Raw genomic sequence first — 21,721 nt, 5'->3', positions numbered from 1 at the left:
AGAGAGGGAGAGAAAAAAAAAACACATTGATGTGAGAATGAAACATCAGTTGGTTGCCTCCCACACATGTCCTGACCGAGGAAGGAACCCACAACCTGGGTATGTGCCCTGACCAGGAGTCGAACCCACAACCTTTTGGTGCGCAGAACGATGCTCCAACCAACCGAGCCACACTGACCAAGGCTGTACAACTTTTCATATCCTAGATTTGGCTGATGGCATTTTTGTGGTGCTACTCCATTCCCAGGAGTCCCCTATAAACTGGGAATTAAGTCAGATTCTGGCTCATTCTGTCAAGAGCTTCTTACTGGAGGTGCTGACCCATTCTTGGAGCATCACATCACACGAAGCAATGGTCCTTGTAGTGCGTCCAGGTCCTGACCTCTCTGGTAGAAAGTTTTCTGTCAACCTTTCACTTACTGGCCTTGGCAGAGGGACCCTTTAAAACCAAATCAAGCCCAGCTGGCATGGCTCAGTGATTGCGCATTGACATATAAACCAGGAGGTCATGGTTCGATTCCCGATCAGAACACATGCTCCCTCTCCCTTCCTCTCTGAAATCAATAAATACATATATATTTTTAAAGAATTGAATCAGGTGTCTCTCCCTACTCAGAGCCAACCAGTTGGGAAGCCTGGTGCTTTGTTGCTGGGGGTCTAAATGGGCACAGCCACTATGAAAAACAGTAAGAATTTCTTCAAAACAATTAAATATAGAATTACCATATGACCCAGAATCCCACTTCTGGGTATATACCTAAAGGAAAAGAAATCAGTATCTCAAAGAGATATCTGGACCCCCACATTCATGGCAGCATTATTCACAATAGCCAAGACATAGAGCCACCTAAACGTTGCTCTATGAATGGATACAGAAAATGTGTTATACACTTGACTCTTGAACAACACAGGGGTTAAGTGTGCCGCCACCCCACCCTCCACACACACACAGTCAAAAATCCTCATAGAGCCCTGGCTGGTTTGGCTCAGTGGATAGAGTTTCTGCCTGTAGACTGAAGGGTCTGGGTTCTATTCCGGTCAAGGCACGTACCTAGGTTGCAGGCTCCATCCTCGGCCCTGGTCGGGGCACTTGTGGGAGGCAACCAATCGATGTGTCACTCTCACATTGATGTTTCTCTCCCTGTCTCTCCCACTCCCTTCCTCTCTCTCTAAAAACCAATGGAAAAAATATCCTCCAGAGCAGCGGTCGCCAACCTTTCGGACCTCACGGACCACCAGTTGGCGACCGCTACTCCAGAGGATTAACCAAAAAGAAGAAAGAAAATCCTGGTATAACTTTTTGTTGTTAATCCTCACCCTCCTCTGCTATTTTTCACTGCCCATGTTGCATCCTGATAAGTGCTTATCTGGTTGTTGTTTCTCTTCCTCCTGAGATATGAGCTCACTGTGGAATCCCCAGCCCCTGGCACAGGGAACATTTCTATCCTCTTATCCATCACATTTTGTAAGGCATTTGAAAGTAAATTGTGCCCTAGCGGGTTTGGCTCAGTGGGGAAAGTGTCGGCCCACAGACTGGAGAGTTGAGGGTTCAATTCCAGTCAAGGGAATGTACCTCAGTTGCAGGCTCCATCCCGGGCCCGGTCGGGGCATGTGCGGGAGGCAACCAATCAATATGTCTTTTACATGGATGTTTTTCTCTCTATGTCTACCCCCAACCCCCCACCCCTCTCCATTCCACTCTCTCTAAAAATCAATGGAAAAATAGCCACTGGGTGAGGATTAAAAATACATACAAAAAAAAAAACAAAGAAAGTAAATTGCAAGCACATGGTAAGTGCTCAGCAAATAGTTCTGTAACTGGACAATCAGTGGGTCTGTGCTGCCTGTCACTATTTGAGCCAATTAAGCAGAGACAGGGTTGAATCACATATGAGCGTTTATTCCAATAATGCTGGCAGTATGGGAGAGCAGCAGGTCATCCTCAAAAATCTGCTCTGCAGCCCCCCATAAGCCAGCTGCTTATGTAGGGTAAGACAAAGATTACATGGGGAAGTAGCGATTACAGGCATGGGGAAGTAGGCTATGCAGGCTGGGGTGGGACTCCATTGTTTGGGCAACAAGGTTGTTAATCTTTCCATGATAATAGGCAGTTCTTGAATGAGAATGGTTCCAAAGTTGATTCCCAGGTCCAAGGTTGACTCCCGGGTCCTGGGAGCTTACAACTCCCAGCCAGGTCAGAATGTCCTTACTTTAACCAACACAAGGCAATCGTGGTTAACAGCATGATTATTTCCCATAGCCATAGCTAGTCCCCAATATTCTATCTTTGCCCCTAACAGTTCTTGAGTGAACAGAGATTCGAGTTGGTCATGCACACAGCCAGGTCCACTGAGCCCTAGATATGTAGGTCTCCTGACCATATTCAAACAGGTGGGTAGACCTTTACACATATTTGCATCTCCAAAATGCCACAATAATGAATTGGCCGCTTTATGGCAGGACTTTTACAGGGTAGCTGAGATGCAGTGGTCACCAGGATAGATCCAGTCCCTGCTCCCCCAGAGCCCACAGGCCAGTAGGAGGAGACAGATATGAGACACATAGTCACACTAATAAATATATATAAATAAATATACAGCAGTCCCCCCTTACCCACAGGGGGTATGTTTCAGGACCTTCAGTAGATGCCTAGAACCACCAATAGTACTGATCCCTATATACACTATGTTTTTTCCTATACACACATAGCTATGACAAAGTTTAATTGATACATTAGGCACAGTAAGAGATTAACAGCAGTAAGTAATAATAAAATAGAGCAATCATAACACTGTACTGTAATAAAAATTATGTGAATACTTTCGCTCTCTCTCTAACAGATCTGATAACCCACAGCTATTAAGTGTCTACTGGGTGGGGAGTATACATAGCATGGATGCGATAGACAAAGGGATGATTCACGTCCCAGGGACCGCACCAGATTTCATCAATCCACTCAGAATAGCATGCAATTTAAAACATATTAATTGTTTGTTTCTGGAATTTTCCATTTAATATTTTCAGGCCGTGGTTGACCGCGTGTAACTGAAACTAGGAAAGGGAAACCGTGGATAATGGAGGACTACTGTGTCATGGCAACTTATGCAGTGTTGTTAAAGAAAAGGACAGCGTATTGTGAGTGAATAGTGGGACCTAGATTAGACTGGGAAGGGCCAGACCATGATGCAATGGAGAGGGGATGTTGAGATGGGGCTGAGGCATGTGTAGGAGTTGGGGACAAAAGGCTACAGCCCAACTCTTCAGGCACATACACACACACACAGCCCCAGGTGCTCCCACAAGACACCCTGGGGTCTTGTTCCTTTTTAAAAAATAGATTCTTTTTTTAAAAAATCTATTGATTTTTAGAGAGAGGAAAAGAGAGAGACAGATACACATTTTCCCATCAAGGGAAAAAAGTCTGGGGACCCGAGGGGAGGGTCAAGTGGACATGAGGGGACCTAAAGCAAGCTGTCTGGAGTTTCATCTTGAAAGGTTTGGTGAAAAGGAGGGAAAGGGTGATTTGGGATTGAGACACACTCCTCTTGCTGTGTCTGGAAGAGTGGAGGCAGGAAGATCAGGGAGGAGGCCAGAGCAGAGGTGTCAGGGAGAGAACAGGGCCAGGTGGGAGAAAGGTTTGTGAAGCTGAGTCCTCCATGGGACTGGGTAACTTAGTGCCAGGTGAGGGATTCAAGAGAGCCCTGAAAGTCAGGCTTGGGTGGCAGGATGGATGCTACGGCCATGAAATAGGACACACACGAGACAGCTCAGGGAAGCTGATGGTGAAGAGCCCTGAGTGCCAGGCTCGGGAGCTGGGAGCTCACCCCGAGGGCAGTAAGGAGCTAAGGTCAAGCAGGGGAGGGCAGGGCAGATGTGAATTTCTGAAACACCCGTCTGGTTGCTGAATGGGAGATGGTTTGGAGAGAGCAAGAACGGAGGCAAGGAGGCCAGGGCGGAGGCCAGGAGAGGGGGCCAGTGAGAAAGGATGGGGCTGCATTCAGATGGGAGAAGGGGCAGGTGGGAGACATCAGGAGGCTGAAAAGACAGGACTTTGTGATGAGCTGTAGGGATAACAACACACAGAAGGGTTAAGGGCAGAGAGATGGCTGCCCAACTCCACCCACCCCTCCACCTCCCCTAGCCCCCAGAAATGCAAGCTTACAGAGACCTCCATGTGCAAAATACATAGGGGCATAGAAATGGACAGGCAACAGAACCCACACACAGGCCCCAGGTCTGCAAGGACCACAATGCAAGTGCACAGAGAAACAAACAGAAGGCATGCCAAAAATCAAGGGCGCCTGGTCAGCGGTCATTATCATGTGCAAAGAGGAACTGCACGTGCACTGGACCAGGATGTCCTCCCTCTAGCCTGCTTATGCCCATCTTACAGATGGACAAACTGAGGCCTAGCGAGGGCACTCACTTCTAAGATCACCAGTTCCTGGTAGGGCTGGGATTCCAGCCCAACTCTTCAGGCACCCACCCCAAAGTGCTCCCACAGGACACCCTGGGGTCTTGTTCCTTTTTAAAAAATAGATTCTTTTTTTTTTTAATTGTGTTGATTTTTAGAGAGAGGAAGGGAGAGAGACAGAGAGAGAAAGAGAGAGAGAGAGAGAGAGAGAGAGACCGACGTCAGTGATTGACTGCCTCCACGTGCCATGACCGGGGATGGAACCCGAAACCTAGGCATGTGCCTTGACCAGGAATAGAACCCACCACCTTTTGGTACAAGATGATGCTGATGCCACACCAGCCAGGGCGGGTCCTGTTTCTGTGCCCAGGTGGGTCTCTTGGGCAGGAGGCTCCACATCTCCCTGAGTGTACCCCGGGGATGCCACCCAGCAGGTGTTCTTCAGGTTCTGGTTTCTGAGATTTCTCCAGGACTGGAGTTCCTGACCTGGCTTGTCTTCTGAGTATGTCCCATGGCTGGCAGCGTGCCCCTGCATGTCTCCTCCTGTCCCAGCCTCTGTGTGTTGATGACATCTGACTGTGTGAGTGTGTGTGTGTGTGTGTGTGTGTGTGTGTGTGTGTGTCCTTGGAGGAGGGGGGGGAGGAGGACAAGGAGGGGGAGGAGGAGGAGGAGCTGTGAGTGTGAGAGGAGTGCTTGGCTGGGGCTGGGCTGGGGGTGGAGGCCGGGGAGGGGGCATCGCCAGGGCTGAGCGGGGAGTGGAGTTCTGAAGGAATGTTTACGGGACATCCAGAGAGCCCAGGGCGACAGCGCCCTGCGCCGGGTAGGGAAACACACAGCCTCCCTGCCTCTCTGGCCCAGGCTCAGGGGTGAAGCCACCAGGGCTCCTTCCCCTCCTCAGCCTCCCTCCAGGGTCCCTTTAAGACAGGGCTGGTCCTCTCCTCTCCGAAGTTAACCCCTCGAAATCCCAGTGGCCCCCTCGGCTCCCAGCCCGGTGGGTGGAGGCAGGGGGAGGCAGGGGCGGGGGGACGGGTTTCGGAGGTCTGGGAGGGAGAAGATCAGGGAGCAGGGAAGGTGGCCACGGAGTGGAGTGGAGCCGGTGAGGAGCCCTTCCTGTGCCAGGCGGGTAGAGCCAAAGCCGGGGAGCCCGGAGCTGGGGGGAGGGCCGGGGACAACCCGGCCCTGCCCCCTCCCCCTCCGTGTGCCCAGCAACTTCTGAGGAAAGTTTGGCAGAGCTCGCGCGCTGCCCCGAGGATGGGCAGGGTCCCGCTGGCCTGGTGGTTGGCTCTGTGCTGCTGGGGGTGCATGGCCCCCAACGGTGAGTGATGGTGGCCTGAGGGGCAGGACTACCTGTGGAGGGGCTGGGGGAGGTGGGAGGTGTGGGGGGATGGCAGGTGTTGGGGGTGGTCCCGAGTTGGCTCAGGGAATTTTCTTGGGACAACGGAGAGGGAGACGGGAGACACAGAGACAAACCCAAGAGGCCCCGGGGGACAGAGAGGGGCTCTGAGAGAGGAACAGAGGGACAAGAAATAGAAACTAGGAGGGTCAGAGACGGGAAGAGATGCACACGCCGAGACAGACACCCAGGAGAAGCTGAGGGCAGGGTGGGGGCTGGACTGGAGTGGGGGCCCTGGGGAGAGGCTGAGAGGGGGGCTTCCAGGGAAGGAAATTTCCAGAAAGGAGTACTCAGTCCGGCAGCGGGACGGGGAGGGCTTGGGAACCCTAGGGGAAAACCCTCAGCACAGTCACCCCCACACCCTGTCCCTGCCCCACCATTGTCTGCTCCATCTCTGGGACCGAGGCTCTGTCTCAGGCTCCAGCTCTACCATCTCTGTGGGTCTCCCTCCCTCCCTCTCTCCATCTCTATCAATGTCACCGCCGTTTTCTCGTGTCTCTCCACCACTTTTTTCCCCTAGGGTGTCTCTTCATCTCTCACCCTCTGTCTCTCTCTCTGGGTCTCTGTTCCTTTCTGTCTCTGACTCCCCCTGCTCAACTTTTCTCTGGCTTCTCTCCCCGTCTCTCCTTCTCGCTCTCTCCCTCCCCCTCTCCCTCTCCTTCCCTCCTTTTCTTCCCCGCCATCCACCAGCCTGACCTGTCACGTCTCTGGAGACCCTAAGGGAGGGCAGCGGGGCAAGAGCTGGCCCTGCCCGGCAGGCCAGGACGTGGGAGGCTGCCAGATCCCGGGCCCTCTTCCCAAAGTTGAAGGATGAAGGCTGGACCCTAATCCCCTGGGAAGGCTCCCATCCTCCCCTCAAGGCGCCTCCCTCCAGCCCCCGCTGAGGTCACTCTACAGCTATGTGGGCCTAAAGGCCTGGCAAGGTCGTGGCTGCCATAAGCAGGCCCAGAGGGTGGGACTGAGGATTTGGAGGGAAGTGGAGTTTCCTAAGCCGGCTCTTCCCCATCTCCCTGCAGGCTCACAGGCTCAGGAGGACCCCTTTGTGGGGAGCCCAGGGAACATCACTGGTGCCCGGGAACTCACGGGGACCCTTCAGTGTGAGCTTCTGGTTCATGGGGAGCCCCCTGAGGTGACCTGGCTTCGGGATGGACAGGCCCTGGAGCTGGCAGACAGCACCCAGATCCAGGTGCCCCTGGGCGAAGATGAGCAGGACGACTGGAAAGTGGTCAGCAAGCTCAGGTGACCAGCCTCTCCCTGACCAACCACATCCCTACATCCCCCCTGACCCCTAACCCCCACCACCTCCATCACATGGTGGGTGAAAAAGTCACCACCAGGCACTCCACCAGGGTTGGAGCCCCAGCTTGGCCACTCGCCCGCGGCTGTGTGGCTGTGAGCATGTGATGTAGCCCCGGGTTTCACTTTCCTCTTTTGTAAAAGGAGTTAATAATAGTGCCCACCTCTTAGCTCACGTGTTTCCAGTCCAGACCCCCATCTTTCAGTTCTGATGCGTCCCTCCCAGTGTCCAGCTCTGATCCCAAACCTCTCTGTCCCTGTCAGGATCTTGTCCCTGCAGCTCTCGGACGTGGGATGGTACCAGTGCGCAGTGGTCCTGGGAGGAAGGAACTTTGTGTCCCAGCCCGGCTATATTGGACTGGAGGGTGAGCTCTGGGCTCAGAGGTCATGGGAGGTCAGGAACCCCAGGGGTCAAAGGGTGCTGGAAGATTCCGGATGTCTCCCAGGGACATACATGCTAAGAATGTCAGAGATCTGAAGGGATCAGGAAGCTTGGGTCCATAAATTATTGGGATTATAAGTCCTGCGGAAGAAAACATCTTGGGGTGGGGGGTGTTGTTGGATATCCTGGGGTCAGCCATGGTTGGGGTAGGATATTTTTCGAACAGATAAGGTGTCAGAGGCATGACTTAACCATCTTCCCATCCTCAGCCCCCCACCGCCTTCCTCATTGGTAAAATGGGATGAGAAGTCAGACATTCTGGAAAAGAAGGAGGGGCTTATATGTCCTGGGGGTCCGACATTGGTTGGGGGAAACAGGTATTGGGATGATGTGCCCTGGGGGTAGAGGCCTGAGGGGACATACGGGTTAAAGAGCCTGCAGCCTCCAACAGCCTGGCAGTGAGTCAGACACCTGGGGGGCTCAGAGAGACCCAGCCTCTACCATCACCCCACCCAGGCCTGCCCTACTTCTTGGAGGAGCCTGAGGACAGGACTGTTACTGCCAACACCCCCTTCAACCTGAGCTGCCGGGCCCAGGGTCCCCCAGAGCCCGTGGACCTGTTCTGGCTCCAGGATGCTGTCCCCCTGGCTGCGGCCACGGGCCACACCCCCCAGCACATACTTCATGTTCCAGGTGAGTCCGGGGATGTGGCCAGCTCACTGTAGAGGCCCTGGCAGGATGGAAGTGGGAGTGCCCTTCATGCTCCTGTGTGAGTGTCTGCCTGTCCCTCTGTCCTCTGTCCGTCTCTATCGGTTCCTGAGTCTCTGCCTCTGAGTCTATCTCATCTCTGCATCTTTGCCCCTGTCTACCTCCTCACTTCTCCCCATACGCTTTCTCCATCTCCTTCTGTCTCTGTTCTCCATCGCTCTGTTTCTCTGTGTCCTGTCTCTCTGCTCTTTCTCCCTCCAACTACCCCAGCCTGTCTCTGAATAGAATTCTTTGTCCTGGGTTTCCTCTGAGCTGTTCCATAGCCCAAGTGTGTGTAGGCCTGATGGCCCTTTGTCAGCCCTTGACCCCAAACAGGGTACCAGAATCAACCGTGCCCTCCTCTCCTCCACCTCCCCCAACCTGTCTACCCCTGTCACTGAAGGGCCCCACTGGTGGGTACAGAACGTGAAGTAAAGAGAGAAGGTGAAAGTGGGAGACAGAGAGTGAGTTACAGAGAGAGGGAGAGAGAGAGAGAGAGAGAGGGAGAGAGAGAGAGAGAGAGAGAGAGAGAGAGAGAGAGAGAATCAGAGACAGAGAGGGACAGACCACAGAGGTAACCCAAGATGGGGCAGGACCAAGCTTGGGGTCACACAGCGGTCCGTGGCATTGCTGGGGGACCATGGACACAGGGGGTTCCCCTTCACTGAGAAAGGAGAGAGAGGAATACAGAAGGGGGAGACTCAATTAGTCAGAGGGAGGTGGCTGGACCCTGTAGGGTATCAGCTTCCAGCACCCCCAACCTGCTCTCCAACTGCTGGGATGGGGAGGGGACTCCTGACTGAGGGTCTCCCAGGGTGGAGGGAGGTGCCCACATTCCCAGCATTCTGGGGACCCTGAGTGTGCAAGGGAAAGGTGGTGAGCATGCCAGCCCCCAGAGGGCTGACTCAGGCCAGTGGCTCTGGGGACTGAGTCAGCTTGGCAGGACCCCAGAGAGGGGGAGGGAGAGGAGGCTGGTTGCCCAACTCCATCCCAGAAGGAAAAATGGGGGGGACCACAGGTGAGAGAGGTCTGTGCATGTATCAGTATTTGGTGCAACTGTGAGGGCGATCTCTGTGTGTGTGTATTAGTGTGTGTGGGGTGGGGTGGGGGGAGGCTCTGGGTATGTATCCATGTCCCTTTGGATCTGTGTCTCAGTGTCTGTCAGCATCAACCTCTTTGGATGAGGTGGGGGTGTTAGCAAGGGCCAGCTTCTGTAGCTGTCTCAGTGCGTGGGGGAGGAGTGCATGGGTGTGTGTGCGTGCACGCACGCACGTGTGTGTGTGTGTGTGTGTGTGTGTGTGACTAAGTATACCAGTGTCAGCCTGCGTCAGCCTTTGTGTTTGTGTGCTCGCAGCTGTGACGCACTGTGTGAGGGTGGAGTGTGTATGTGTGTTGGGGGAGAGATGGCAGAGTGAGGGATCACAGTGCGTTTTGTGGCCATTTCCCATACCTCCCTATACAGAGGAGACAATGTCAGCTTACAGGTGTGCACCTATGGGTGCGAGTATCATGGTGTGGGCTTTTGCTTCCATGGAATTAGATTGTGTCAATGGACAACTTAGTGTGCTTTTTAGTGTGTTTCCACTGACTGTGGTTGTCTGTGTGTATACATATCTGTGTCCATGGATATCTGTGGTGTCTGTGTATTTGTCACAGGGTGAGCATGTTGGTATGGACTATGTCCCATGGACCCCTGTGTGTGTCTGTGTGTGTGTGTACGCACGTGTGACTCTCAGCAGACAGCAGCAACACCTTTCTGCCTCTGTCTGCTCTCCCTGAGTACCAGCCCGGCCCCATGCCCTCTGGGTGGATGAACATGGGGTGCTTAGCAGCCAGTGTGTAGATGTGTCTGTGCCGCCTGTGTGCACATGTCTCCCCTCTTGTGTGTCTGCCACAGCCCTCGTGTCCATGCAAGTGAGTGCTGTTGTATCAGTCTGCATCTCGATGAATGTCTTAAGCATCCTGAGTAAGTCCAGCTGTGTTTTGAAATCTTGGCTGTATTTTTGGGCGAGCAAGTCCACATTAACCTCTACAGGTTCTGGCGTGTATTGTATATTATTTGTCCACTTCAACCTCAACTTGTGATTGTCCCTTGGTGTGTGCCTCTCAACATGCAGGGAGGTTTGTGTGTCTGTCGGCTGCAGCCTAGGTGTATGTGGTCTTGCCAGGTGTTTGTAGTTCATGTGTGCACGTCTGATTGTGTTTATGTTTGGTCTCTACCTTTATTTGTGTCAGCCCTTGTGTATGGAAGTCATGGAGTATGTATTTGTGTCACTGCATGTTTGCCACAGCATCAGCCTTGTGCGTAGCTTGTTGAGCGCCGCATTCTCTGTTTTTGTGCCAATAACGGTCCCTGTGAGTTAAGAGTGATTCATTGAGGGGGGTGGGGGGGACTGTGTTAAGGAATGTTAGCCCGTTTGTGTACATCTGTCCCTTGATCTGACTTAGGGCGTGCCCCCTCTCTCCTTCCATCCCTCTCTTTCCCTCGGAAAAAGCACAGGGTTGGGGGGAGGAGCAGGAGAGGACAGGAGGTGGACAGTGCATCTGGAAAGCACATCTGGAGTGGGCCTGCTCCTGCTGTGAGGGAGAGCCTGCTGCAGGGAAGGGGTCCCAGGTCCCTTCATCCCTGCTCTCCCCTCCCTCAAGGTGTTGGTGTCCGAGCCTGGGAAGGGGGATCCTGGGCCTCTCCCCGCAAGGCCAGCCGGAAGTGCAGGGGGTGGGGCCTGGTGACTCACTCAGACGGGGGCAGGAATGCTGTGGTCGGAACAGGACGGGGCTCCAGAACCCCCATCCTGCCCCAGGGCTCCTCTGGAGGACAGTGCCAGCTCCCACACAGTGACCCTGGCGGCCCCCACATGCCAGGTGGCTGGAGGGGACCCAGACTTCCCACCCCCGCCGGCTGCCCGCCTGCCCAGGGCTGTCCTGTCCCACCCCCGGCAGCGGCTGGCTGCAGGGCTGCGGGGCTGCGGGGGCAGGCGGGCACCTGACCTTGGCTGGGAACTAGCGCCTGGACAGCGGAACTGAGGAGCTTCCCTGCCCACCCCTTTGGGCAGCCAGCCAGCTTTCCCTCCTTCCACTCCCTCTGCTGACTAAGAAAAGGAAACTTTGTGTCTGCGGTAGATGGTAGTGAGAACAGGCACAGAACAAACGCAAGAGGCACACACAAGCACCCAACATCCATAGACACTCACAGGTCCACTAGCACACTGGTACAGGCATGGGCAGACAGGCACGAGCTACAGACTTAAGACTTAGTCCTCCTTACATCCTGTCATCCAGGGAGTGTGTGGGTGTGTGTGTGTGTGTGTGTGTGTGTGTGTGTGTATCTGCCTGTGTTCCCACCATCATCACACTGGGGAGGCAAGACACTCAAAAACAGTTATTCATGACACGTACATTAACTCACCCTCAGAAGTACCCGTGCTCACATTTCTGCATACACAGCCAGAAACACTCATAAGTACACAAATGTATACACATAAATTCATTCACTCATTCGACAAGCATTTATAGAGCACCTACTGGGTGCCAGGCCATCTTAGACACAGGCGATACAGCAGGGGACAAGGCAGACAGAAACCCCTGCCCATGTTGCTGACATGCTAGTGGAGTTGACATTGTGATGAGAATAGCCAAAGGGAAAATAATAAAGTAGAAAAAAGGCTAGATATGGAGGGAGGTTCCAAATTTATTTCTTTTTAAAATTTTTAATATGTTCCCATTCATTTCAGAGAAAGGAAGGGAGAGGGAGAGAGACAGAAACATCAATGATGAGAGGGAATTCAACCCACTGCCTCCCAAATGCCCCCCACTGGGGACCAAACCTTGACCTCCTGGTTTAATCCCTGAACCACACCGGCCATGCAGTTCTGATTTTAAACAAGGTGGTCAGGGACAGAAGGGCTGAGAAGGTGGGATCTGAGTACAATGTGAAGGGGTGGGGAGTGAACCACTCGGATGTCAGTGGGAACACTGTTCCAAAAAGAAGGGACAGGAGTACAAAGTTCCCGAGGTGGGAAAGTGCTTGATGTGTGCTTCCCAGAAACACCAGGAGAGTGAGGTGTGAGTGAGTGAGAGGGAGTGGACTTGGTAGGAACCGAGCTTATAAACAAACTAGAGGCCCAGTACACAAAATTCATGCAAGGGAGCACCCTCTCGCAATCCAGACTTCTCAGGGGATGTCTGACTGCCGGTTTAGGCCTGATCCTTGCAGTCGGACATCCGGCAGTCGGACATCCCTCTCGCAATCCAGGACCGCTCGCCCTGATCACTCGTCCCTAACTGCTCACCTGCCTGCCTGCCTGCCTGTTGCCCCTAACCACTCGCCTGCCTGTCTATTTTCCCCTAACCTCTCGCCTGCCTGCCTGCTCGGTGCATGTCAGAGCAACTGGTCATTCTACCATAATGGTCACTTAGGCTTTTATGTTTATAGATAAATACCTCTACATTTACACACACCCATGAGAGCCTGTTTCTTAGGTGTGTGCTTATTAGATGTATATGCTTCTATGTGTGTCTGTGTTTCTGCATCTAGGTGAGTGTGTGTGTCTGTCTGTGTGTCTAGCTATGAGTATGTGTGTTTCTGTATGTGAGTGTGTTTCTTTGTGTGTTCATGGGTATAACTGTGTGTATTGGTGTAGGTGACTTGTGTATAATTATGAGTATGTGTTTCTATGTGTGCCTTTGTATAACTCTGTATCTGTGTGTCTTGCTGTGTGAATGTGTTTCTAAGTGTGCTTATGTGTATGTGTGAGTACAATATGTATCTCTATCTGTGCATAAGTGTGTGTACAAGAGTGTGCGTGTCTCTATGTGTGTGTATGTTTCTGTGTATGTATGTGAGTCTATCCATGTGTGTGCCTGTGTCTGCATATATGTGTGTCTATGTGGTGGGGCATTAGGGCTGAGGGCCCCAGACCTGTCCCAGTGTTTGGGATGGAGGCCTGTGTTCCCTTCCCATAGTTTCCTTCTAAGCAGGTGCCCCTATAGGCTAGACTGGCCCTGTCAGGTGGGGCATGGTAGGGGCACCTCTCTGACACTGGTCCCCACCCTCATATGACTTCCCAGGCCTGAACAAGACGTCTTCTTTCTCCTGTGAAGCCCATAATGCCAAGGGGGTCACCACATCCCGCACGGCCATCATCACAGGTGACAGAAAAGGATCTGGGAAGTTGGGTGTCAAATGGTGTGGGACTGGGGTCAAAGGTCAGAGCTGGGGTAGAAGGCAGGGTGAGGAGCTTGGGCAAAGGCCCCCCAGGTCAGTCCTTCAGTCCTTCCTCTCATCTCCACAGTGCTTCCCCAGCGGCCCCATGACCTCCACTTGGTTTCCAGTCTGCCCACAAAGCTGGAGGTGGTTTGGACACCAGGCCTGAGCGGCATCTATCCCCTCACCCACTGCACCCTGCAGGTGAGACTCAGACTTTACTAACCTCAGGCTCCCCTCCAACCACACCGACAAGCCCTCAGCATCTCCCTGGATAACCAGCCCTCCCCAGCTTTTGTGTGTTGAGAGGCAGTAGAGCCTCGGGTTAAGGCAGCTGTCTTGAGTTCAAATCCTGGCTCCATCAACTGATGGCTGCATGAGCTCAGGTAGGTGACTGTGTCTCAGTTCTCTCATCTATAAAATGGGCATAATGGTAGTATTACTAGAAAGGCTTGTTGTGGGAATTCAATAAGTAAATGCAAATGGAAATGTATAATAAACTATTAGCTATTTTCAGTGGGTTGTTTTTTGTTTGTTTTTTTGTTTTTTAAATATATTTTATTGATTTTTTACAGAGAGGAAGGGAGAGAGATAGAGTTAGAAACATCAATGAGAGAGAAACATCAACCAGCTGCCTCCTGCACATCTCCTACTGGGGATGTGCCCGCAACCCACATACATGCCCTTGACCGGAATCGAACCTGGGACCCTTGAGTCCACAGGCCGACGCTCTATCCACTGAGCCAAACCGGTTTCGGCTGTGTGGTTTTTTTTTGTATCAGTGATATTGACTGTAGTCAGAATGGAAACCCTGAGACAGCCATCTTGGTCACCACTGGCTACCCCCAACCCTGCTTCTCACACCTCAGCCCTGACCACTCTGGGTTGTCACTGTCTGGGGGTGAGTCTGTCTCCCCACTGGACTGAGCTCTGGAAGGGCACAGCCAGGATGTCTCAGTCACCACTCAGTCCTCATTATTGCCTGGCTCAGGGCCAGTCAGAAGAAGACTACCTGACAGCTGAGAAGGGCCAGACCAGCCTTCTGCACCCAAGTTGCTCCTCCTCTAGTGTAAGAAAAACAAACACACAGACATGTGAATACAAGATCCAGCTCTGGCCTGAAGACCTCTGTGATTCGGAAGTTGGTAGGGCATTGCCCATGATAGGAGATGATAATTAATAATGGCCAACTTTCATTGAGTGCCAACTATGTGTTGGGCCTATGTGTTACCCTTGTGTGTTTGTTGAATGTGGTCTGTGTTTACAACCTTTTTTCAGATGAAGAAACTAAAGCTCAGGGTAGTTAGGAAACTTGCCCAAGGTGACAGCCAGGAAGTGGAGAGGTGGAATTCGAACCCTTGTCTCACCAAACCCAAAGGATGCTCCTTACCGCCTTAGAAACCCTTTCGAGCCAGTACTTGATTAAACAGCAACTGTCTTTCTTACAATTATGTGCCTTGGACACAACCTGATTCACTTGTCATTTTAACCTTAAAAGTAGTGGTTGTCAATCTTCCCATTTTCAAGGCAAGGAACTGAGGCCCAGGGAGAAGAAATGACCAGTCCTCCCCAGTGCCTAAAGAGGATGAAATTGATTCAATCCCAGAGGCCAGGCCAATTTGGGAGAGCTCAAATGCCAGGTCAGGTGTCAGCTGTACCCCCACCCCACACCCATCCAGTGTCCGCAGGAAAGCAGAAGTATGTCCTCTTCCCTCTGCAGGTCTCACTTCCTGCTGTGCATAGGCTGGGGCTGAAGGGTTCGAATGGGAGGGTCACAGCCATCCCAGGGAAAAGAGAAGTGGGAGCGGGCATGGGAGGCTGAGTGTCTGCATCCTTGTCCCCTTTGTCCCAGCAGAGGTTCCTCTTCCCGGCTGTCACTGTGGGCCAAAGAGCAGGCAAGGGGACAGTCTCCCCTCATCCTGTTACCCACCCTTTGCCCACCTCCTCCCCAGGCCTCTGGGTGGTATTATCTCCACATGTGGGAGCCCTGTGACTTTGAGCAAGTGTCTGAACCTCTCTGGGCTTCTGTTTCCTCATCTGTAAAATAGGAATGAAAAAAGAAATTGACCCCATAGAGTGGTGGTAAGAAGTCACTGAGTTCACCCAAACATGCACTTGACAGGGTGCTTGACACATAGTTAACACTCAAGAAATGTTAGCTGTTGGTGTGATGTTCAAACCAGTTTATGTGCTGCACAGGTATATTCCCCAGCTGTAGCCCTGCCATCCTGACCTGGCCGTTCCTGGGGGGCAGGTGGGTGTGCCAGCCTATGCCGCTGTGCAAGGTGTGTGGAATTGGACACTTGTTGCCAAGGCAACCTCACACATACACACACACACACAATACTAATAACGGCAAACAATACATACGGGCACTCTTCTAAATGCTTAGGAGCATCATTTCAGTCAACCCTTCGAAGTAGGGAGACATTATACCCCATTTTACAGATGAGGAAACTGAGGTTCAATGAGGGAACATCTTGCCAGAGGTAGCTTTTGCAAGTGATGACAGAACCACATTGTGCAGCTGAATGGTCTCTTCGCTTTGCAAATGCAGGTGCCCATGGAGCACTAGAATGAAGCTATCACACACACACACACACACACACACACACACACACATCCTTTCAAAGTTGTGTAATCACAAGGACCACCACCGAGCGTTGTCTGACTGCTCATGTGATTGCATGGCCATCCTGTCCTCACACCCCTTTTCTGTCCCCAGGCTGTGCTGTCAGATGATGGGGTCGGCATCAGGCTGGGAGAGCCAGATCCCCCGGAGGAGCCCCTCACCATGCAAGTATCCGTCCCCCCTCACCAACTACAGCTGGACAGCCTCCGTCCTCACAGTCCTTATCACATCAGGGTGGCATGTGCCAGTAGCCAGGGCCCCTCACCCTGGACCCACTGGCTTCCCGTGGAGACGCCTGAGGGAGGTAAGAAGGGGCTGGTGGGGGAGACGTTGCCCTCTGCCCCCTGGACCTTGCTCACATCAGTGCCACCCTCAGCATCTCCTCTCACCCATTTACCCCATGTGGCCTCCATCTCCTTCCTGTTCAGTCCCCACTCCTCAGCACAGCACTGGCATCTCTCCCGGACCTCTTCCCTATGCTTCCGCTCCTGGGAGGCCTGCATGAGTTGCCCATGCGCATGCTCTTTGCACCCTGCCTTCACTTCCTGGGGTCAGGGAGAAGTCAGGAAGAGGTAGGGGTGCCAGCTTCCCCTCTTCCCTGTCCTCCAGTGCCTCTGGGCCCCCCTAAGAACGTTACCGCCATACGGAATGGGAGCCAAGCCATCGTGCGTTGGCAGAAGCCAATGGCACCCCTGCAGGGCACTCTGTTAGGGTACCGGCTGGCCTATCGAGGCCAGGACACTCCTGAGGTGGGTGCTGCTGGCTGGGGTTGGGGAGAGGAGCTGAGAAGGAGGGAAATGGGGAGGAGAAGATGACAGGGCAGATATGGACAGTTAGTTGTACAGGTTGGGTAGTGCAGAGGAGAGCACATTGTGAGAAGGTTAAAGAGGTCCAAGGGAGGGGGAGGGAATGGCTATTTATGAATCATTATAAATAGTGTTTCAGTGGACATGTTTCCTTGGTCATTTATCCCAGGAGCCTCCATGTTTTACCATGACGATGGTACAGCAGATAGTTGTATAGCATCTTGAGGAAGGGATGCCTTTTCTAATTTGCACAAAGTTATTATCTGTGCAAACAGCATCCCTGGGGTGGAGAAGTAGGGTGGGAAAAAGGGTGAGATTTAGAAGGGGATGGAGAGATGAGAGTGAAAGATGAGAATTCAGTTTCCAGCATAAGTACTGTGTGCCATGCACTGTTGTAGGGCTTGAGGACATGGCACTGAATGAGACAAAGTCCTGTCCTAGTCCTGTCCTAGTGGAACTGATATTTTAGTGGGCACGAGGATGGAGATAAAAGGAGTGGGGATGAAAAGGTAGGAAGAAGAAGGGAAGAAGGTATTGGAGATGAGAAGGTTTCCAGAAGGTTGGGGAGTTGAGGCCTAAGCGTTAAGAACCTGGGGCTCTACCCTGATGCTAAGTCTGGATGTCCTAGGTGCTAATGGACATAGGACTAAAGCAAGAGGTGACCCTGGAGCTGCGGGAGGACAGGACTGTGCCCAACCTGACGGTGTGTGTGGCAGCCTACACCGCCTCTGGGGATGGACCCTGGAGCCTCCCCGTGCCCCTAGAGCCTTGGCGCCCAGGTAACTCCAAAGTCATGTCAGCCCCCTTCAAAGTACCCAGAAGAACCTTAACTCCACAAGATGCTCCTGACTTGCTCTCTGCAACTTTCAGTGTTGCCCCAATCTAGGCTCTGTTCCTATTAGAATCTTACTGAGCCTCATACCCTCACCTGGGTCACACCAGTCTTGCCCTCCTTGAGCATGTCCTCCCTCTGTCCTTTCTCCTCACAGGGCAAAGACAGCCAATGCACCAGCTGGGTAAGGGCTTTCGCATCCCCTCACCTCCCTCCCTTCCCAGTGAGGACCCTATCACCACACTCATATGCTTTACACATCCCTTTCATGTTTCTCAGACTCATCACTCTAATCCTCTATTTCTTGTTTTTATGTGGTCCTTGATGGAGGTGCCTGGAATAGCCCAGCATATTGTAGGTACTCAGTGAATAGTAGATGGGTGGATGGATGGATGGATAGATAGGTGCTTCGAAGTTCACTTCATTCTGAGAGCATTAGTGGGTTGTCACTTGTCTGCTTCTCCGGCCCCACCAGATGCTCTGTCCTATGGGGCAAAAACTCCTCCCAGCAGCCAGCACAGTGCCCTGGGCCTAGTGGGCATCTTAAAAGGAAGGAAAGAAGGATGGATGGATGGATGGATGGATGGATGGATGGATGGATGGATGGATGGAACAGTGGATGAGTTATCCCCTTCACATTCATCCTTCTCAAATATTTCTTAACAATACTCAAACATTCCTCCTACTCCCTTTGTATCCTCCTAGCACCATTCCATTCCACCTCTTATAACTCATCCCACTATCCTTAAATATTTTTTACGTCTTTCTGCACTTCTTTGCATACCCTTTCCACACTAACCCACCCTCTTTTCATGTTCATCCCATTATAATTCTTCATTCCTTACACATGCCTCCAAAACCTAATGCTTCCCACACCTCTCATTCACAAACTCTGAGCACACTTTTTACACACACACCATACATTCCACATTGCAAACACTGAAAAACTTTCAGTCCACACTATCCCACACTCTACAACTCTCCTTGTAGACTCATCCAATACTCCTTCCATGTTACTCCTTCACCGCTAGGTAATCCTAACCCATTCCCATTCTCTGCACACACCCACACAAACTCCTGGCACACTTAGCACATTCCCATTCTCTATTTCTTATTCACCCACTCCCCCCCTATTTGCACACCCTTTTTATTCATCCCTGGCTCATCTGTCCTTTCCACACATTTTACATGCTCATTGCACACTCTTCTCACACCAAAGTTAATTCTTACAAATCACTGCTCACTCTTTGAATCTAAAACTCCTTGAATACTCTTCACTCACACACCCCCAATTCCTTCAACATCCATCCGCACCCTGTACACATTCCTTTGCACACTACACCCCTTTGCACATTTACTTCACTCTCATCCTCGCTTAGTGAAAACCCTTCCACAGTCATCACACAATCCTCAAAAATATTCTTTGGTCATTTATCCCAGGAGCCTCACTGTTCTTGCATACTTAATGCAGATGCCTCATATACCCATCCTACACTGCATGCATTCTCTCCCTTACTTGCCTGTTTTTCCACACCCAAGTTCCCCTTCTTGCACAATTATCACATATATCACACACCCCTCTACTAGCAATTTACTCACACCCATCTCATGTTCATCAGCCCTCCTTGCATTATTTTTGTTGTGTTGTTAATCCTCACCTGAGGATATTTTTCCCATTGATTTTTAGAGAGAGAAGGGAGGGAGGGGGAAAAGAGAGAGAAACATTGATGCGAGAGAGACACATCGACTGGTTGCTTTCTGCACGCACCCTGACCTGGGCCAGGTATCGAGCCTGTAACCTAGGTATGTGCTCTTGACCAAGAATTGAACCTGTGACCCTTCGGTCCACAGGCTAATACTTTAACCACTTAGCAACACTGGCCAGGGCCCTCCTTGTATTATTATAACCCATCCCACACTCCTTTTACACTCATCACACACTCCTCAACTGTCCTCAACTGTCCATCCCACTCTTAAGTCACCTCAGCCACCCTACAAGTCTCATGCTTCTACTTTAACACTCACTCATATCACATTCATTGCATGCCTTGCCCAGCCCAGTCCAGTCTCCCCATATATGTGAATGCACCTATGATAGGCTTAATCAAATATATCCACATCTGCTCCCTCCAACATCACCCCCTTGGGTCTCAGGGAGATGGACACAGGGCCTTAGCCATGACCTGTCCCCCATGCCCTGACAGTGAGTGAACTTCCAGCCCCCTCCTTCTCATGGCCCTGGTGGTATGTACTGCTGGGAGCAGTTGTGGCCGCTGCCTGTGTCTTCATCTTGGCCCTGTTCCTCATCCATCGGCGGAAGAAGGAGACCCGCTATGGGTGAGTTGGAACTCTGTGAGTAGGGAGGCTCACATAGACTAAAATGGAGAACTTGGAAGCAGGGAGGCCATGGAGAGGCTAGTGCAGGAGGAGAGATTACCAAGAACTGGAATTAGGGCGAGGGTCTGGGGAATGAATGGAAGGAAGAAGGTAGCAGTCCAAGATATGCTCAGCAAACGCTGGAGGAGAGAAAAGGCAGGACTTGGGATTGGGATGGTGCTTGCTTTTACTGCTAGTGGAAGGAGGGGGTTCCACATGGGCTCTACCCTCACCTCCTCCCCATTCCCCCACCCCACCCCCAGAGAGGTGTTTGAACCAACAGTGGAGAGGGGCGAGCTGGTGGTCAGGTATCGCGTTCGCAAGTCCTACAGTCGCCGGACCACTGAAGCCACCTGTAAGTGAACTCCATGCCTCCATGCCCTGGTTTGGGGATAATAAGTGTAGAGATTCAGTCTTCTGTATATACGTGAACCAAACATTTCTGAAGGCCTTGGAATACTAGGATGTTAGGACCACAGACTCTAAGAACAACAGAATTGTAGAATCACACAGAAGAACCTTAGAACAATAGAATCTTAGACACAATAAATCTTGGAAGACAAAACCTCAGAGCCATAGGATATTAGAACAATGTGTTGATAGTTAAAATGACGATGTTATGATTATGATGCTGATAATGACAGCCAACCCTAACATTTCCTATGTGACAGACACTGTTCTAAATGCTCTACACATGTCACTTAATTTAATCCTCAGAGCAATCCAGTGAGGTAGGCATGTTATTCCCCCTTCACTTCACAGATGAGTAAACGGTAGCATAGAGTGGTTAAGATGCTTGGTCAAGGTCACACAGCTTGTCAGCTGAAGAGCTGGGATTCTAACCCAGGTAGTTTGGCTCTGAAGTCCATCTTCTTTACTGCCTCTTAGAATTATAGGATGTGAGAGAGGTAGAATAGATCTTGGCCTAAAAAAATTATAGGCTCAGTACTATAGACTCTTAGGGTCTTGAAAATTATAGAATTTTAAAACTATAGGCTCTCTGTTAGAGGACTGTAGAGTTATGGAGGGTCCCAGCTATGGAGGAGCTCAGAGGCCACCCAGTCAAATCTCTTCATCTTCCCATTGGGGAAACCTAAATCCAGGGGGAAAAAGGAGGGGGCAGAGTTAGGTCTCTTCCTAGCACACAGTGAGAAGGCTTCCAGGCCCCAAGGAGATTTCAGAAGGGGCTGGAAAAGCCATTAATTTAAGAGGAGAAGGAAGAGGAAGTGAGCAGGTCACACTCATCTAATGGAATCACATGCAGCACCAATTCTCAAAGTATGATCCAGTCCCTGGGGGGCATTGAGATCTTTGCAGGAGGTCCATAAGGTCAAAACTATTTTCATAATAATATCAAGATATGTTTTGCCCTTTTGCACTCTCACTTTCTCACAGGGATTCCATGGAGTTTTCCAGGAACTTTCTAATGTGTGATGATGTCATCACTCTGTTGGTTGACAGAATGTGTGCTTATGTATTCTTGTTTTTTAAAAAATCTATTTGCTTTAATTTGAATACAGTAAATATCAATAGACAGGATATCTCAAAAATGTATACACACTTTGTTGTTTCTTTGTGTGTGTGGTTTTTTTTAATCCTTACCCAAGGATATTTTTTTCCATTGATTTTTAGAGAGAGCG

At 51.4% G+C, this 21,721-nt stretch overlaps 1 protein-coding gene across 4 annotated transcripts in view; it reads left to right on the top strand.

Moving 5' to 3' along the window:
• Positions 1-5,433: 5,433 nt before the first annotated feature.
• AXL (AXL receptor tyrosine kinase) overlaps positions 5,434-21,721 on the top strand; it is a 28,591-nt gene continuing 12,303 nt past the window's right edge. Inside the window, exons 1-12 of one of the 4 annotated variants that reach the window (XM_005868773.2) lie at positions 5,434-5,729; positions 6,824-7,046; positions 7,368-7,468; positions 8,002-8,178; positions 13,300-13,380; positions 13,524-13,639; positions 16,161-16,371; positions 16,677-16,816; positions 17,502-17,652; positions 17,863-17,889; positions 19,910-20,042; positions 20,345-20,436. In XM_005868773.2, coding sequence (XP_005868835.1) covers positions 5,666-5,729; positions 6,824-7,046; positions 7,368-7,468; positions 8,002-8,178; positions 13,300-13,380; positions 13,524-13,639; positions 16,161-16,371; positions 16,677-16,816; positions 17,502-17,652; positions 17,863-17,889; positions 19,910-20,042; positions 20,345-20,436 — 1,516 coding nt within the window. In that variant the 5' untranslated portion in view covers positions 5,434-5,665. The remainder of the gene's footprint in view (positions 5,730-6,823; positions 7,047-7,367; positions 7,469-8,001; positions 8,179-13,299; positions 13,381-13,523; positions 13,640-16,160; positions 16,372-16,676; positions 16,817-17,501; positions 17,653-17,862; positions 17,890-19,909; positions 20,043-20,344; positions 20,437-21,721) is intronic. The other 3 variants (XM_005868771.2, XM_014541708.1, XM_014541709.1) reach the window with 3 other exon arrangements.

Source organism: Myotis brandtii, unplaced genomic scaffold (assembly GCF_000412655.1).
Source record: "Myotis brandtii unplaced genomic scaffold, ASM41265v1 scaffold277, whole genome shotgun sequence".
In the NCBI taxonomy this organism is placed as follows: Eukaryota; Metazoa; Chordata; class Mammalia; order Chiroptera; family Vespertilionidae; genus Myotis; species Myotis brandtii.
Note: the sequence above shows the minus strand (reverse complement) of the source record. Positions and strands in the feature narration are given on the sequence as shown.